The following is a 19,556-nucleotide window of genomic DNA, read 5'->3' on the forward strand; positions in this document are numbered from 1 at the left end:
CTGTATCATCCCAACCTTTTCCCTAGGGCTTAACTGAGGGTAGGTCCCTAGATTCATCAAGGGATAAGATACAATTCGACACCACTCCTTCTTCAACCGTCTGGGCACTCTGAACTTCGCTGGACTTCGCTCTGGGCATCAAGGCTGCAACCAGGTAAACTCCTGCTGCTCCTGATCTGGTCGCCCTGCTCGTCTGCTGCAACATCCGTGTCTGTGCACCATACAGGAACCTTCCAAGGCCTGTGGGCATCCAAGACATCTGAAGGAGTCTTCCTTGAAGTGAAAGAGTCACTTCCCTGCATCTGCAGGCACTGCAACTAAAGTGACTGGTCTGTTGGTCCTGAGCTCCCACGGACTCCAAAAGGCTCGGCAACACAGGTGGTAGCACTTCATGTCCCTCGAGGCCAGCCCTGTCCTCTCACCAAGTTTGAGGCCAGTATCCCTCGTCAAAGCCGCAGGAACCAAACCCCTGTGCACCGCGTCGACTTGCAGTTGCAAAGGCTTGTTGGCTTCCTTCCACTAAGATCTTCGGGCTCTAAGTAGCCCCAACCTCAAGCAACTCAGTGACCAAGATCTTCACCCTAACCACATCTTCTTACAACATAGGCTTGCATCTTTGGTGAGCTGCTCGAGGTTCTCTTGCGACTCCAGTGCCTTCGGCCTGTGGGTCTTCTTGAGGGTCAACTTCCCTGCTTGTGGTGAGACTCCAGGACCTTGTGGGTCCTGAAATTGCACCTTCTTCAACTTCCACGCTGGTTGCGGTTGCCAAGGCTTGTTGGTCCTCTTGTCGGACACAGACTCCTCTACTCTCGACATCCGACTTGGGACAGCTCATACCTGGCTCTTGGTTGTCCTCAGCATCACCCGTTCAACACAGCTGCAGTTTGAAAGTCACTCTCAGCTTCCCTGCAACACCAGACATCGGTGGGCATTCATCTTCAGTGCCTCCTGGTCACTCTTTAGTGGCATAGACTCTGTCCCCTTTGCTTGCAGGTTCTTCACAACTTGAATAATCCTTTGGATTCCACTGGACACTTTCACCTTCTCCAGCAGCAGCATCTTTCTGAAGTCCTTCATTGGGTTCAACTGATGTTTCCAACGCAACTTCCCAACTATGCAACTGGCTTTCCGGGGTAGGTATCCTGGTTCTCAACGTAACCACGGGTGGGGTGGCACTCCAACCTTCTGTCTGCCACAGGGTTTCTTCAGGGTCCATTAGGAAGGCTCCTTCTTTAAAATTGAAACCGCGACTTACCCGTTGACCTGTATTGATCATGCGGTTGTGTTCCCACTCTGCACACAGCTTCCGTGGGCTACTGGTTACTTACCTTGAGTGGTTCCTTGAGTCCCCAACAAATCTACGGCTTCTGGGTATAGACTTGTCTCGAGTCGTGGTTTGCATACCACTATTTTAGTATATGGTTTTGTTTCCCCCTGGTGACCACTGTGTATTGCATTTCGTGCTATTTACCTGTTTCTATTGCAAAGTATTGTGTGCATTATGTATATCTTCGGCTAGGAGATATCTGTATGTGTTAGTGTCTTATAATAAATACATGTTTTTGTAAACACACTGTGTGGTTCTTTTTCACTTAATTTATACCTATAAGATTACGTTCTGGTAAAACAAGCTGCTTAACCCCTTCCACACTCATGACGAGCTGGGCTCGTCATGGTGTAGCCTCCTCATACACTGATGACGAGCCCAGCTCGTCATAAAACAATATAAAATAGCAATTCCCAGCACAGGAGGGGAATTGCCTTAGCAGCCATGGAGTTAACACTTCTTCTGGACTAAGCCTGAAGGCTGCTCTCCCCAGCTCCCACTAAGAGAGCTTCCTAGGATTGTCTAAGACCACTACAATCACCATATGGGATGTACGGACGGGGGCAGGGTGCCAACTTACATAAGTGTACACCACATACTAAGCCGGCTTCTCACACTGAACATAAGACTACTATAGTAAGTCATGACTATCAAAGATGTAAATGGTGTTGTAGGTTAAATATGATTCAGAATGTGTGAAAGAAAAATATATTTCTTGTAAACATTTTTAAATATAAAAAATATATATTGTTTCTATTTACATGTTTCTCTGAAATTCTACCATCTTTGAGGGTATTGCTCCCCACATCTGTGTATTGTTTTTTGCTGGGGTCTCCAACCTTTTCTGTAATAAGAGCCACTTATGATCAAAGAAAAGCTCCCGAGATACTCCTATAGTATGTAAGTGACCACGTCAGACAAGATTACAGTAGTAGTCGTCCCGTGCACGATTACCTGCAATTTGGAATGCCTCTGAATGAGTAATACATGACGCCATAGGTGCAATGCCCCTGGACGATGGTAATAATATTAAAAATACGTCTCTCCGAAGCTGTGTGAGTAATACATGATGGCCATAGGTGCAATGCCCTCGGCCCATGGTAATAATATTGATAATACGTCTCTCCAAAGCTGCATGATTTATCACTCAAATACCAGCTTTAAATATATTTTGGAAATTCATTTTTCATCTACACATCAGTTCATGAGTTCTGAAACTAAATACATACTCATTTTAAATACATGCTTCAGACATTTAGTATACATATATAATTCAACCAAACAAAAATGTCTAATTTAGTAGGCTGGGCTAAACACCGGAGAGCTACTTGCAGGTATCTGGAGAGACAGCAGTAGCTCACATGCTACTCGTTGGAGAAGCCTGGTCTATTGAAATTACAAGTCAGTAGAGTTACTGACGTAAGGGGTGGTAGCAAGCAGAGGACCACTATCAACAGATGAACCAAACGCATAGGACCCTTTGAGATTCATCAACAGGTCAGGAGTCATCATTCTATAATTGTAAGAGAGGTTACATCAAAAGGTCATGGGAGATCATTCTAAAATGAGTCACGAGGTCACACCAACGGGTCACAGTCTCTCATTCTAGCAGGTGGCAAGAGTGGTCCTCTCTTGTAATAAGGATGAGCCTCCCTTGGACTGTGGGTCTTACTGGTCCCATTATATTTCTCAACACTTACGCAAAACTATACCCCAAGCTTTCAGCTACGTGGGCTTGATTCCCAAATTGGTCACCCGAGGAAACATAGGTTTATGATCTATCATGTTCCACGAAGCCGAAATGGCATTTAAACATGTGTTTAGACCAACTGGTATATTACACCTTTGTACCAACATTGACAGGTCATGGTCATTATCAACAACTTCAACTCAGAGAGCATCCCTCACTGGTTCCACAGCCAGTTCTGAAACAGTCTGTCGCCCTTGGAGGGATGCTCCCTGTCACCCTTAGAGGGATGCTCTCTGTCACCTTCCGAGGAATGCTCTCCAGCACCTTCCAAGGGATGCTCTCCAGCACCTTAAGAGGGATGCTCTCCGTCACCCTCCGAGGGATGCTCTCTGTTACCCTCCGAGGGATGCTCTCTGTCACCCTCCGAGGGATGCTCTCTGTCACCCTCCGAGGGATGCTCTCTGTCACCCTCCGAGGGATGCTCTCTGTCACCCTGGAAGAGATGCGCTATGTCACCCTGGGAGAGATGCGCTCTGTCACCCTGGGAGGGATGCTCTCTGTCACCCTCTGAGGGATGCTCTCTTTCACCCTCTGAGGGATGCTCTCTGTCACCCTGGAAGAGATGCGCTATGTCACCCTGGGAGAGATGCGCTCTGTCACCCTGGGAGGGATGCTCTCTGATACCCTGGGATGGATGCTCTCTGTTACCCTGGGATGGATGCTCTCTGTTACCCTGGGATGGATGCTCTCTTATCTTGGGAAAGATGTTCTCTGTCACCCTCAGGGGGATGCTCTCTGTCACCCTCAGGGGGAAGCTCTCTGTCACCCTCAGGGGGAGGCTCTCTGTCACCCTCAGGGGGAGGCTCTCTGTCACCCTCAGGGGGAGGCTCTCTGTCACCCTCCTAGGCCGAGGGATGCTCTCTATCCCCCTCCGAGGGATGCTCTCTATCACCCTCAGGTGGATGCTCTCTGTCCCCCTCCGAGGGATGCTCTCTGTCACCCTCCGAGGGATGCTCTCTGTCACCCTCAGGGGGATGCTCTCTGTCACCCTCAGGGGGATGCTCTCTGTCACCCTTAGGGGGATGCTCACTGTCACCCTCCGAGGGATGCTCTCTGTCACCCTGGGAAGGATGCCCTTCATATGGAGGTACTTCTCAGGAAGCTTCTTGGCTATAAACCAACCAATCTATCTGGGTAGAGCATCACTGTTAAAGTGACAGTGCATGAACACAATAAGGAGGTTTACACCTCTAATCTCACACTAAGCCATATTGTGGAGGAATTTGGTTGCCGTTTATGGTTTTAAGATAATCCAGTTGTCAATCAAACTTCTAATGCTTCTGGGCAGCAATTTGCGGACTTTCATTTTGCACACTATTATAATCAAGGGTTACACGTCATATAAAACTGTCACTATTCTTCAAACTAAAGAGTTTTCTGTGGCAATCTCTATCTTTATCTGGGGTGACAAAAAACCCAACGAGCTGCCATTACCTATTCAAATGACTAGTAATACAGCTGTTCACCCCAACAAGAGGTTCAGAGCACGCCACCAGCATCAGGAGACAAGTATCCACAGAAATGTTTTCAAACTTCTTTGAAAAGGAGGAATTTGGTTTCTTTCGAATTCTCTCAGGTTATGTTCTCAGTAAGATTTCTATCTAACTTTTAACACATTTTTCTCCTTGGTCTTCATATATTAATTATTGCCACTAGAAGTGCTTGGTGTGCTGCATTAACTTGCATATAACACTTTAAGAGGTAACTGCACTTTCCACTGTTTGTTTATTGCATTGGGCTTTCAGCATCAAGTGGGACAAAGTAAATTACCCATTTCTGTATATTGTTTGCGGCTGTCAGAGTGCATAGGGCTGCTGTGCATTGACCCAGCCAGGAGATCATGTGTGTTCCACTAATACATTTAATGCTGCACAAATAAATGAATATTTCATCTCCTTCTGTTTTATTCCCAAACACAAACAGTATCTTATCTCACCTTCAGGAGTTCCCACGCTGGCGCCTCAGACTTCTTTTCTATCTCCATTATCAGGGCCTTGAGAGAGGTGATTTGATTGGACAGTTTGGTGATATTTGCATGTTCTATCATGGTAATTCTCTTTTCCATTCCCTTCAGTCTCCCGTGCAGAGTTTGCTCTTTTTCTTTCAGAAGCTGCCTCAGTTTTTCAAACTCCAATTCAATTTTCTTCTTCTCAGTTCTTAGCTTTTTCTGTCAGAAGCAAAGAAAAGCTGGTTAGATATTAAAAAGCTTCCTAGCAGACTTTCCTTATCGTCGGAGTCCAGGGGGAGGATGGAGGGGCTGATATATTCTTTCAAAAATGAGAACACTTGTGTGCTTCTCCCAATTTCTGAACTGCAATCTCTTACTACCTTCCATTTTACCATCTTCTGTCCTTCTCACACTCCTTCCCTCCACCTTCCCTCAGACATCTCTTGAACTGTAGAGAGGTCAGACTTTGTGAAGCTGCAGAGAAGCTCGATCCATGAAGAGAGTGCAAGGAAGGAAACCCACCGCAGGCAGAGACAGTCAAAGACCCAGAGACAGTCTGAGGGGAGATACTGGCTGAAGTCAAGTGTGAGTCGATGTGACTGACAGGAGAGAATGTAAAAGAAGTGGGGACAGGAAGTTTCAGTCCTGCCAACACAATGGATGTGTTCACCCAGGAGACGCCGAGGGTGTCTCCTACTATGAGCCTCATACAGCGGGAGTCGGTGTGTTATCAGGTGAGGTATGTCACACTGTGGCTTAGAGCAGGAGCCTGTGTGTTATCAAGTGAGGTATGTCACACTGTACCTTAGAGCAGGAGCCTGTGTGTTATCAGGTGAGGTATGTCACACTGTGGCTCAGAGCAGGAGCCTGTGTGTTATCAGGTGAGGTTTGTCACACTGTGGCTCAGAGCAGGAGCCTGTGTGTTATCAGGTGAGGTATGTCACACTGTAGCTTAGAGCAGGAGCCTGTGTGTTATCAGGTGAGGTATGTCACACTGTGGCTTAGAGCAGGAGCCTGTGTGTTATCAGATGAGGTATGTCACTCTGTAGCTTAGAGCAGGAGCCTGTGTGTTATCAGATGAGGTATGTCACACCGTAGCTTAGAGCAGGAGCCTGTGTGTTATCAGGTGAGGTATATCACACTGAAGCTTAGAGCAGGAGCCTGTGTGTTATCGGGTGAGGTATGTCACACTGTAGCTTAGAGCAGGAGCCTGTGTGTTATCAGATGAGGTATGTCACACTGTGGCTTACAGCAGGAGCCTGTGTGTTATCAGGTGAGGTATGTCACACAGTGGCTTAGAGCAGGAGCCTGTGTGTTATCAGGTGAGGTATGTTACACTGTGACTTAGAGCAGGAGCCTGTGTGTTATCAGATGAGGTATGTCACTCTGTAGCTTAGAGCAGGAGCCTGTGTGTTATCAGATGAGGTATGTCACTCTGTAGCTTAGAGCAGGAGCCTGTGTGTTATCAGGTGAGGTATGTCACACTGTGGCTTAGATCAGGAGCCTGCGTGTTATCAGATGAGGTATGTCACACTGTGTCCTTGAGCAGGAGCCTGTGTGTTATCAGGTGAGGTATGTCACACTGTGTCCTTGAGCAGGAGCCTGTGTGTTATCAGGTGAGGTATGTCACTCTGTAGCTTAGAGCAGGAGCCTGTTTGTTATCAGGTGAGGTATGTCACACTGTGGCTTAGAGCAGGAGCCTGTGTGTTATCAGATGAGGTATGTCACTCTGTAGCTTAGAGCAGGAGCCTGTGTGTTATCAGATGAGGTATGTCACACCGTAGCTTAGAGCAGGAGCCTGTGTGTTATCAGGTGAGGTATATCACACTGAAGCTTAGAGCAGGAGCCTGTGTGTTATCGGGTGAGGTATGTCACACTGTAGCTTAGAGCAGGAGCCTGTGTGTTATCAGATGAGGTATGTCACACTGTGGCTTACAGCAGGAGCCTGTGTGTTATCAGGTGAGGTATGTCACACTGTGGCTTAGAGCAGGAGCCTGTGTGTTATCAGGTGAGGTATGTTACACTGTGACTTAGAGCAGGAGCCTGTGTGTTATCAGATGAAGTATGTCACTCTGTAGCTTAGAGCAGGAGCCTGTGTGTTATCAGATGAGGTATGTCACTCTGTAGCTTAGAGCAGGAGCCTGTGTGTTATCAGGTGAGGTATGTCACACTGTGGCTTAGATCAGGAGCCTGCGTGTTATCAGATGAGGTATGTCACACTGTGTCCTTGAGCAGGAGCCTGTGTGTTATCAGGTGAGGTATGTCACACTGTGTCCTTGAGCAGGAGCCTGTGTGTTATCAGGTGAGGTATGTCACTCTGTAGCTTAGAGCAGGAGCCTGTGTGTTATCAGGTGAGGTATGTCACTCTGTAGCTTAGAGCAGGAGCCTGTGTGTTATCAGGTGAGGTATGTCACTCTGTAGCTTAGTAAGTTATGGCAGGTCAACAAACCTACCTAGGCGCGCACTGTGCACTTGGTGTGTCTTCACCTTAACCACTTCAAAAAGAAATTTCTTTCACATTCTCAACCAATGAAACTGTTAACCATTTTAATTCTTATTCATCATTTTATGCTGTGCATTTTTAACTCAATATCGATTGTCATCATATCGACATATTCAATGACATTATAAATCCCTTTCAAATCATACATCTTCATCATTGATATTCCTTCAATCAATATTTAAACATTGCAGTTTTCTTATTCGGCCCTATGCAATAATCCCGTGTGCAGTGTTGCGTTCTACAACGCGACACTGCACGCGGGATAATTACGGACGGTGATACACACGGCACAAGATCATTTTGCTTGTAAATCGAGGATCAACAATAAATTGATCACGTTTCAGCTGTCCAAAAGCTTATTTGACGATATAAAACGATAAAAAATGATCTCAAGTACATTAAACAGATAGTACAGACATTGGCCCCTGATGAAGGTACCTATGCGTACCGAAATGCATAGGGCCGAATAAGAAAACTGCAATGTTTAAATATTGATTGAAGGAATATCAATGATGAGGATGTATGATTTGAAAGGGATTTATACTGAATAAAAGAACAACATTCGCCTAACAACGTGTTTCATTTGGGAGATACCATCTTCTTACCTGGGACAGATTATGGACACTTACAATCACAGCACACATTTGATAGCTGACGCGTTTCGTCCCTGGGACTTCTTCAGAGCTTTAAAATGTAACAGACATGTTCCACAAGTTCTTGGCGTATAGCATTGAAAAAGCGTGAAAAATTGTCAGATGAGTATTAGCATATAGCTGTAAAGTTCCACAATATCTTGGCATATAGTTTCAAAATAGGAGGAGAAATTGTAGAATAAGTGAATGGGATATGTATCTCCCAAACTTTTTGTCTTGCTGTCCGGTTCAAAACGAGAAGAGGTGTTGGAATAGTAAATCATACTATTCCTTATTCTAGAGCGCCATCTAGAGCAAGACGGTGTAATGGCACTGCATTGCAAAAACGCAGTCGTTGTAACAACCGCGTTGTGAAGGTATCACCGTGTAATGTCTGCGTTGTAAAGGTTGTTTCCCCACAATGTAGCCTAGAGCAGGAGCCTGCGTGTTATCAGATGAGGTATACTTAAACAGAAAGAATCCACACAAGGATGTTGTGAGGTGGTCCCTACAATGGTATGGAGCACACAGTGTTCTTTAAATACCCCTCACACACCAAAAGGGCCCTTGGTGTCATGCTTCATCATTGGGGTCTTCGCACCCCTCTACGGGATGCGGCGTTCTACTAACCGACGATTACGTGGGACCACTAAATTTTTGGCTATGTGTGGTGTGTGGAGGTATTGGATGTTAAGTGAGTTGTGGGGTCGAAAGTGAAAAAAGTGAACGTTAAAAAATACCTGGCACGTGAGGTCTGCTAAATTTAATGGGCCTCCGTGCTGGTATTGTTAAAAGGGGTGTGGTGGAGGTATTTTGTATGTTAAAGTATAACACCTCACGTGTGCTTCGACATGTTTCGAAGCTAGGCTTCTTCTTCAGGACAGGGTGCACAGAACCCCACCTTACTCACGTCATGGTGTAACTATTAAACAAAATTATGTTTAGTCAGGCTAGAAGGACTAATATGTGCCTACTAATTTTCTTTGTTTCACAAGTGTCTGCAATGAGTACTTGCTGCCAAACAAAATGTTAGCATCATGAGCCTTCAGTACGGTGGGGTTGTAGTGCTTAATAGTATCAAAAGCAGGAGATTTCCAGTGCTTGACTGACCCTAGCCGTGGCTCCGTGGATGAGGCATGTCACACCGTGGCTTAGAGCAGGAGCCTGTGTGTTATCACGATAGGTATGTCACACCGTGGCTTAGAGCAGGAGCCTGTGTGTTATCAGGTGAGGTATGTCACACTGTGGCTTAGAGCATGAGCCTGTGTGTCATCAGATGAGATATGTCACACTGTGGCTTAGAGCAGGAACCTGTGTGTTATCAGGTGAGGTATGTCACACTGTAGCTTAGAGCGGGAGCCTGTGTGTTATCAGGTGAGGTATGTCACACTGAGCAGGAACCTGTGTGTTATCAGGTGAAGTACGTCACACTGTGGCCTAGAGCAGGAGCCTGTGTGTTCTCAGGTGAGGTATGTCACACTGTAGCTTAGAGCAGGAGCCTGTGTGTTATCAGGTGAGGTATGTCTAACTGTGGCTTAGAGCAGGAGCCTGTGTGTTATCAGGTGAGGTATGTCACACTGTGGCTTAGAGCAGGAGCCTGTGTGTTATCAGGTGAGGTATGTCACACTCTGGCTTAGAGCAGGAGCCTGTGTGTTATCAGGTGAGGTATGTCACACTGTGGCTTAGAGCAGGAGCCTGTGTGTTATCAGGTGAGGTATGTCACACTGTGGCTTAGAGCAGGAGCCGGTGTGTTATCAGGTGAGGTATGTCACACTGTAGCTAAGAGCAGGAGCCTGTGTGTTATCAGGTGAGGTACGTCACACTGTAGCTTAGAGCAGGAGCCTGTGTGTTAACAGGTGAGGTATGTCACACTGTGGATTAGAGGAGGAGCCTGTGTGTTATCAGGTGAGGTATGTCACACTGTAGCTTAGAGCAGGAGCCTGTGTGTTATCAGGTGATGTATGTCACACTGTGGCTGAGAGCAGGAGCCTGTGTGTTATCAGGTGAGGTATGTCACACTGTAGCTTAGAGCGGGAGCCTGTGTGTTATCAGGTGATGTATGTCACACTGCGGCTTAGAGCAGGAGCCTGTGTTGTATCAGGTGTGGTATATCTCACCCCAGCAGGAATAGGGGTTTCAGCAGTGGAGAGAGGTGTATCTCCAGTGATGTGACACCAGTCCTGGTAGTGTTGTGTTCTTGTATTGTAGCACTAGTCCTGGCAGATGGTTGCACTTCTTACCTCTCTCCTTGGTAGAGGGTTGTGTACTTGTATTGTCAGTGCTAATAAGGAATGTGTTCCTGTGTTGTGCAAAACTGTAATGTTAAAGCTCCCTGAAGCCCAGAACAGTACCCATTTGGTGACCGGGAAAGGCACACCAAGCGTGCCCTCATAACAAGATGACACTACTTCCCATACCCTCTGGTTTAGCATGGTACAAGGTGGAGGATGGATACAGCTTTCCAAGACAATGGACGTGTATTGGCTGCATTCCTGTGGAAATTTCTAGGCAGAGCCTGTCCTTTCATTTGTCTTTTACAACAGCTTCAGGAAGGCTGATGACTTCCGGTGAAGAGATCTCACACTTCATTGTGCCCCTGTTTTGGGTACTCCTGTTGAATCTAGCATCATGCTGCCTATTGTGATTGTCATCACCTTGCACAAAGGCTGTGTCTGAGAAACATCCAAAAATGAAATTTGCAAGAGGATCTAACCAAACCAGTTTTAAAGCTTTAGAGAGTAGATCTGGGCCCTTCGTCTGCAAAAGGAGTACAATAAAGTAGGACCCCATTCACCCCACTTTGTTCAAATTCCAAGTTCTTCTTGACCAAGGATGGGAGTGCTTTGTACGGTACTAGGATTGCTGTGTGACCAAGGCTGGTGTCTGCATAACAGAGGTGAGGGAACAGCACCTGATGTCAGCACTGTTTGCTGGAAGAGCCAAGGGTCAGTCTAGCACCTAGAAGTTTGCCAGGTGAGAGACGGAAGGAGAGCGTCACGTGATGAGAGTACAGCCTGTCCAAGAGAGAAGCCCAGTATATTCTCAGCAAGAGAAACACTCAGAGAAAGTTGACTGCCGGTCGGAGAGAGGATAGGGGCGATCTGTGTGGTTTGGGGTCTCCCAGTCTCCCTGAGCAGTTCCCACAGTGAGCTGTGCCAAACCATTCAAGAAGAATCAACATTGTGTCGTTGATGCCGGACGTCAGAACTGCACTTAGAAGACCCACCATCAACGATCACTGACCAGGGCTGGGAAGTCGCAACTGCCAAGGACGACCCTTTGCTGATGACTCGACCCTGCGGTTGTAACATTTATCACAAAGAATCTGTGAGCACCTGTCCTGGAAGCCCAAAACTGTCAAAGACAAGTGGCGCTGTGGAGACCTTAGGATCTGATTAGTGCTAGCAGTCCTTGGCTCGAATGAGGCTGCCCTACAGCTCCGCACAACAGACGCCTCTGATCCAGGAACGGGTACTCCAAGCACGCCACCACTGAGTAGGTATTGCAGGGAGGAGAAATCTGCAGGCTGAACAATATAGTTTTTACTTTTGAGGCAAAGGCCACTTAACTGATCTATGGTCATTATCCCGTCTTGTGAAAGCGACCACAATCCCCTTAGCCTGACCATCGAACACCCATGGGACGAGAGGGGGAGGGTTACTGTGATTCCACTGAGTACTAAGGAGCTTATACCTACTAATGACAAATGTCAGCTCAAATGGCAGATTATTTCAAGACTAAACTACCGTACTTAAAAATTATTTAGAAAAGCACCTGGAGATTCTGTCAGCAGCAACAGATGACACGATTATACAGACGAGCTGCAGTATTCAGCATAGAGACTTTTTCGACCATCTGGCCAGTTTCTTCTATGTTCACGATCACAAGATCAGGCCAAAACAGGGGAGACCATAGGTTCAAACTTGTGGTACAATGCATGGTGCTAAGAGGGAGACTCTCTGCAGCTGTTAGAAATAGGGATACACCCACGATACGAGAAGTCAGAAAGGAATATGAACAGGCTCAATCTAGAAGAGAGAATGAGAGGCCATCCTGCATTCTGATGGCAAGATGTTCTGGTCCCTTCTATCCAAGGGGGGCAACTTCGAAAGATCGCACCCTTTGGCTAATAACAATCCCAGCTGTTGAGTGGCACAAGCACTTTAGTGACCTGTACTTCCTTATCAACACTCATGACAGACCCCAGTTTTTTAGTGATTGATTGATTTATTATTATTGACTGTTCGATTATTTAAAACCATTACAGTAAAAACTAATTTTAAAACCTAGCCCCCCTTACCCTCCCACCCCTCCCCCCTCCCAGGACCTCCTGTGAAATTTAAAACCCCGTTTCCAGCAGTCAGACCTGTGTTGCAAGGACCTTTCTGCTTGTAGTCCAGGAGCTTAATTTTAATGTGGCATTGTTCCGGTCATAGTGCTTGAGGTGGAAGCCAAGGTCTTCTTCGCTCGTGAGTGTTACGGTGACACCTTGATGGCGCATTAATCTGGCCCTGACTTTCATGGGAAGGAAATGATTATAGTCTGGTGTCTAGTGCTTGACCAATCTGGTAAGTGAATGTTGCCGCTCTTGCCAGATGGTGGGTTTTTATTTCTGAAAAGCACCAGTCTGACGCCTCCTTGCAGGTTCTAATGCCAAGAGCTCTGAAAATGGGACGAAGCAGCCTCTGTCGGTCACAGGCGAGTTTGGGGCAACAGCATAGTAAGAGGAGCCAGGATTCCCGTTGGTAATTGCATAGGCGGCATGAAACAGCTCCATCTGTTCGTGCCCATGCCGGGTTGAAGTCCCCAATTCTAAGTGACATTAGCCTCATGAAGAGGATTTTTTTGCGTGCTTGGGCCCCTAGTGCTTCACTTGGGTATGGTTGGGCTTTCCCCAAGATGTAAGATTCGTTCAGTACCTTCGTGTAGGTGTTGTATCGGAGTGCAGTTAGATCCTTTTCGTACGAGATGGAGCGGACCTGCCGTCTCATGGTGTTTGACCAAGCCTTAAGCGGGATGTCTGTTAAGGACAAACTTGGAATCTATGTTTAGGGTCTCTATTGCTTTGTCCAGCTTGGTGAACCAGGGGGAGTCCTCTTCTCTAAAAATTGTTACAAGATGGTATATGAGAGAGTTGTGCGGTGCTTTGAGTACTCTGATATAATATTTTATTAGATCTCCCTGGAGGGCCTGTTCAGGTCTGCAGAGGCCTAATTCCAGTCGTAATCTTGGATTCCTAGGTGCTTGCAGCACAATCTTGTGGGCTTTGACCTGCGCTGCAGCTATAAGTTTATCTAAAGCTCCTGGGAACGCCAAGTGACCGTAGTTAACAGCCGGGATTAGTTTTGCCCTGAGGACCTTCAGCATGGGGTCTGCTGTGGAGCTAGTCAAGCATAGACTTAGTGCCTCATTGATAAAATGATGTTGTTGATTTTAGCAGTTAGATGTTTTGAATGAGCTGCCGGTTTTGCCCTCTCATTTAGCCAAACACCAAGATAATTATAGGCTGAAGTGGTCCCAATTTGGTGATCTCCCAACTTCCAGACTACTTGTTTTTTGTGCGGGTATCTGCCGAATATCATTATCTTTGTTTTGCCTTGATTAACTGTCAGGTGATTCTCCTTGTTATACTCCCCCAACTCTTTAAGTGCTCTTTGGAGGCCCACTCTTGTATGGTCCATCACTACAGTATCATCTGCATATTGTAGAATTGCCATGCTCGTCGTGCCCAGTATGGTGGAACTAGACTTGCCTTTTTCAGGGCTCTCCCCATATCTGCCGTATAAATAGGGGGGCCAGGAGGCATCCCTGCTTCAGTCCGTTGTTGGTTTAGACTTTTGCAGATAGAGCTGTGGGGCTTAATTTGACTTGTACCCAGGTCCCTCGTGAAGGGATATGATGGCTTTCAATAACTTGGGGGGTACACCCCAGGATGACATTTTTCTCCAGCGTTTGCCCCTACCGACTTTATTGAAAGCCGTACTGTAGACAATAAAACAGCAGAACAGCGGAGGGTGCCTGAGTTTAACAGCCCGTTTTGAGAGGTAGGCGAGGGCCATAATATTATCGGTTGTTGCACTGTTTTTCCTGAAGCCGGTTTGAAAGAATGGTAATATTTTGTTGTTATTAGCACAGTCCTCTAACTCTCTCAGTAGTAGTTTGGCAAAAGCTTTGACTTCTACATCCAGCAGGGCTACTAGCCTATAGTTTGCGGGGTTAGAGTGGTCGCCTTTTTTGTGGATGGGGAAGAGGATGCATCCTTTCCATGAGTGTGGAATTGTTGCCGTTGCATATGAAAAATTGTGTAAGGGGGTGAGGGCTGTGGTAAAGAATGATTGGGCTGTTTTAAAACTCCATGGCTGGAATGCCATTTGGGCCTGGTGCCCCGTCATTCCTCATTTTCCTGATCTCCATCATTATTTCAGCTTCTGTGAATCCCCGTCCTCAAGAAACTTTGTCCTCCCACTTCTGTGTGCCTGGGGGGAGTGACAATGTGGGAGCCTGTTTCCTGAATGTTCAAAGGGTCGTGCTGAGTAACTAATGTACCTTTGGTATATAATCCCCTGACGTACTCTTCCCGCTCGTTGCTTTCAATGTTGTTCTCCTTGCTCCTGGGTTGAGCGCTCAGGCGATTAATATACCTCCATAGTTTCGCATTATTCTTTTCCTTTAGCAGGGCAAGTATCGGGATTCATTTTTGTTCCATCTCTTTCCTCTTCTGCTCCCTTACTTTACTCCTGAAAGCGGCTCTTAGTGTTGCTATGGAGGCTCCCTCTGCCGATGTTCCTCTTTTCTTCCTTCTTCTAAGTGCCTTCATCAGCGCACCTTTGCATTGTCTCAGGCTGTACGATGTCTGTTGGTTCTATGAAAAGTGAGCCTTATGACAGATTTATTTTTTCAGGGTTTTTTACCCAGCTTCTGCCACAGATCCTCTGTTTGTTCCTCCAAGCAACCAACCATCTTTAAGTCGGTCTCCCGTGATCCTCTTATTCTTTTGATATCTCTGAAGCGTTCATCCCCTGTGGTTTCTCCCAACATTTTCTGGAGGTCTGTTGCTTCCATACCTAAATTGAATCTTGCACATAGAGACCTGTGCTCGCTTTCCCCTCTGTCATCGACCTGGAAATCTTCCAGCCTTTCCGCTGTTTTCTCGTTGATTAAAATGTAATCTATAGTCGATATATTCCGGAACGATGGTTTGGAGCACCGCGAGGGTGATCTTGATTTCATCAGAAAGTGGGTTGAGTGGAGTTTAACATTTTTAAGAAGACCAAGCAATGTGCCTGCCTTTTGCTGTTTATTTTGTTTGCCCGGGGCGTTTTCCAAGCCTCTCAAGTTAAAGTCTCCTGCGATGATTATGTTGTAGTGCTCATATTTTATTAATATATCCTCCAGCGTGTTGGTGAAAGATGTCATACTGGCCGCAGTCAGAGCAGGGTTGAAATAGCAGTTAATGAGCAGCAGATGGCCCTCCCTTAGCCCAGCTATTGTCATTACCTGCAGGTCTGGGGAGTTTACTCTTATTTCTGTGGGCTTTAGTTTTCTTGCGTGGCTTATAAAAATAGAAAGACCCCCGATGGACGTCCGAAGATGTTTTTTTTGTTTCATTAATCCGATGTTCGTGAAAGCCCACTATTGGTGTTGAAGTCATTGACCAAGTTTCCCGACAGCAGATAATGTCCCCTTTTGCAAAGTAGTCCTGTACTTCCTTAAACCCTGCTTTTTTATTTAACCCTGCGATGTTCCATGATATGAGGGTTAAGTCAGGGTGGAGATCCAAGATTTGGCCTTGGTATTGATCTTCCCACACCAGCTGGTTTTTGCTAGGGGTGCTGTTGCCAGCTGTCACTTCTTGTTGGCTGATTCGTTTGCCCCATTAGCACTCTTCGTAAGTTGTCACTTTGAAAGATAGAAACATTTATTGGTGTTTTAGGGTGTTTGTTGGTAAATTCACCTAGTTTCCTATTGTGAATGGTACCTTTCAGGATGGATATTGGCCCCTGCCCCTATGTTTGAGGTTTGAGGTATGAGGACAAAGGGGTGATTAGGTTGAGTGGGTCTGTTACTTCTATGCCCAAACTGGCGAATTGTTGAGCTTCACCGAGGACTGCCTGTTGGAGGGATTGCTCGCAGAAGCCCAGAATAGTTGAATCGCCGTGGCTATCTCCTAGGGACCTTTTGAACTTTACCCACTCTAGGTTTTCCGAAGTGATCTGAGATAGTGATTGAACGTGGCCAAAGAGTCGGAGGATATTGGTTATATTTAAGATGTCGTGAGGCCCTGTCATGTGGTACCTGGGGGTGAGCGCCACCTCATAGAATGAAGATGGGTCCGCATGATTGCTTGTTTGTATTACCCCCCAATTGCGCTTGCTACTTGATTTCAAACTGTGGTGGGGTTTGATCAGGGTTCGCCAATGGTGTTCATCATCTGCCCGGATGTTGTTACCCAGAGTGATAACAATATGCTTTTGCTCCATCTGTGATGATGCGGTGTGCTCTATACGACCTTTGCAACCATCCATTTGCAATTGGTCGTTGAGCCTTATTTGTGTAGCAGTGTCCTCCTTGCCCTTACTGATGTTCTTTGTTGTTACCAGGGCTGTTGTTGATGATGACACTGCGGGGTGTGATAGGTCAGCCTGGTCCGCCTGGTTTTCTTGAACCCTGCCTTGAAGTATTACACCTTCCCTTCTTATTTCTTCGGTTTTTCCTTTGTTTCCCGATACACTCTGGCTCATGATCTTCTGTTTGGAATTAAAAATCGGGTCGAGTGGTAGTGAGTTGCTTTTCTCCTCAGATCTGCGACTGTTCAACATTACTGGTAGGATGGATCTTCTTTTCATTTTTGTTCTCTTCAGCTGTTTCTTCAGCTTTTCGTTTGCCCTCCTTTTTAGTGGTGGTTCTGTTCTGGCTTCTGTTTCCCCTCCATGTTTTTTTTACTGTTCTTCGACTTCCTTTGTCTCAGATGCTGCCAGTGCTTCCTCGATGTTGCTCTTTGTCGGGGATGCCAGTGTAACTTGGCTGTGCTTCTCATTCTCTAGAGTTTTTGTTACCATCTCCCTCGTTCCGACGTGTTCGCCCTTGAAGTCCACTTTAAGATTGCCATTTACCAGTGATTCCATTGTTCCTGGTGTTTTTGATGATTCACCCCTGCTCTTGGCTAGTGCCACTATATCCCTCAGAATTTCTGGCAATTCAGCCCACTTTTCTATTATTTCTGCGATTGGGCTTGTCCAAGCTATCATGGTCTGATTATATTTGATTGTTGCCTCCAATTCATCCAGTTTGCGGCCCTGCTTCTCTAGGCACTGGGCTATTGATAGTAGAAGGTCAACTTGGAGCTCCATTTTAGTTGCTTGCCATATCAGGGCCTTAGCTATGATTTCTGAGCTTCTCTGGTGGTTGTCAGAGGGGAAATGTTTCCTTGGTTGTCTTGCTCATCTCGGTCCTTTCGGCCTGTCGATGGGAACCTCGCTGCTCTTTCTTTGCCCTGGTTAACTGCCACGTCCCCTCTCCCAATACGGAGGGGAGTAAGTTCCAAAGTTCTTTAGATTGTCTCCTCTAGTTTTTGTAAAAAGGAGTTGGTAAAATCTCCTGTCTCTGGTGAGTCGAGGTTTTGCCCTCCAATTGATGAGACCTTTGAGCTTGGTTGTGAGGAGTTGCGCGGACTAGTGTGCATTGGATCTTTGTCCTCGATGCCTTCTGACATGTCTTCCTCCTGGGGCCGATGGATCAAGGCTTTGATCTGTGAGAGGGTGTGCAGCAGGTCATTCGGCTTCGTTCCGATCCGAGAGGCTGTCGCTGTTGTGAGCTTCCCGAGGTCAGAGTCAGGTCGGTCCTCCTTTTTTTACATGATGTGCTGTTTTCGTCTATGATTATTATTTTACACCCGCCAGAAGGGGATGACTTTTGATCTCCCTGTGACCATGTGTCTTATTCCTGAACCTGGTCTTGGTCCCCTTCATTGGGCAGAAGGTTGCTTCCTCTCCCAGGCGGGGAGCTTTAAATGTCGAGCTGGATGAGTGCCTGATATAATCGAGGTGCTTGGGGGTTGCCCACTGTGGCCTCTTCCGGCTCTTCAGTCCTCCCGGCAGACATATCAATGGTTGGTAAGCTGCCGGGTGTTTAAAAGTAGTGAGTAATGAGCCCTTGTTGACAAGACTGAATTTGGATTGAGCAGTTTTCCCTTAAGCATTGCCCTCTGCGCACAGGGAAGGGTCTTAAAACCCGTGGAGACTTGTGAAAGGCACTCACTTGTTTTTTTTTTGTTTCGGTGAGTGCTGTTTCCTGTGAGCACTCTTATGCTTCTGCTTCTTTCCACTCTCCCACTTGCACTGCTTGGGCGCTGCTTAGGCGCTGCTTAGGCGCAGCTTGGGCACGCACTCCTCATCAAGCAGTCGGGCCAGAGGCAAAGAAAAGCCTTGACTCCTACAGCCGATGGCCACCACCAGCCAGACATCCTTTGCTCCTGGCGACAGTCTCTCCCCTCTCTCCTTTCTTTTTTTTTTTTTTAAGTTTGATTTTATTGAAGAAAGAAAAGAAAAAGAGAGAGGGGAGAGAAAGGAAAAAACAGGAAAATGGATATGACAATAAAATACATCTTATAGGAGAACCTTAGAGAATATAAAATACATAAAGGGAAATAAACAATGCATTATAAGTTCATAAAAGCAAATATGATGAGCATGAAAAATAACATGAACAAAAATAAAAAATATAGAAAGCATATGCACCGTAGAGTAATAGTGGAAATCGCAATTTTAGGGAAAAGGCAATAGGAGGGCCGCGTCAACCAGACCGGAGGAGGCATCGCCATCGTCCACAGGAACACCATCCGCATCACGACCAACTCCGACGACACCTTCACCGCCGCCGAGCACCTTCACTTCCAGATACACACCGACCCCAACACCACCCTCAGAGACACCCTCATCTACAGACCCCCGGGACCACGCACACAATTCAGCGAAGCCATCGCAGACTTCATCAGCCCGCACGCCCTCAGCTCCTCTGACTACATCCTCCTGGGGGACCTCAACTTCCACCTGGAGAACAACAAGGACAACAACTCCACCACCCTGCTGGACAACCTCGGACTCAAGCAACTGGTGAACACCCCCACCCACTACGCCGGCCACACGCTTGACCCCGTCTTCTCCTCCAGCAAGCACATCTCCTTCAGCCACTCCACCGGACTCCATTGGACTGACCACAGCTGCGTCCACTTCAGCTTCAGGAGAACCACGACCCACCACCACCCGCAACAGGTTCCCCGCAGGAGCTGGAGCAAGATCACCGCCGACCAGCTCACCACCTCCCTCAGCCAGAACCCTACAGCCAGCGCAATGGACCCCAACGAAGGAGCCCGCATCTTCACACAGTGGCTCACCAAC

The 19,556-nt window shown here is 46.8% G+C and overlaps 1 protein-coding gene across 1 annotated transcript in view; it reads right to left on the reverse strand.

Annotated features, from left to right (window-relative positions):
- Window positions 1-19,556, reverse strand: part of LOC147710180 (E3 ubiquitin-protein ligase TRIM39-like) — a 164,295-nt gene that overhangs the window by 47,825 nt on the left and 96,914 nt on the right. The window contains exon 3 of the mRNA XM_086919325.1: window positions 5,014-5,244. Within this exon, the coding sequence (XP_086775451.1) occupies window positions 5,014-5,244 (231 nt within the window). The remainder of the gene's footprint in view (window positions 1-5,013; window positions 5,245-19,556) is intronic.

Source organism: Lissotriton vulgaris, chromosome 5 (genome assembly GCF_964263255.1).
Source record: "Lissotriton vulgaris chromosome 5, aLisVul1.2, whole genome shotgun sequence".
Taxonomy (NCBI): Eukaryota; Metazoa; Chordata; class Amphibia; order Caudata; family Salamandridae; genus Lissotriton; species Lissotriton vulgaris.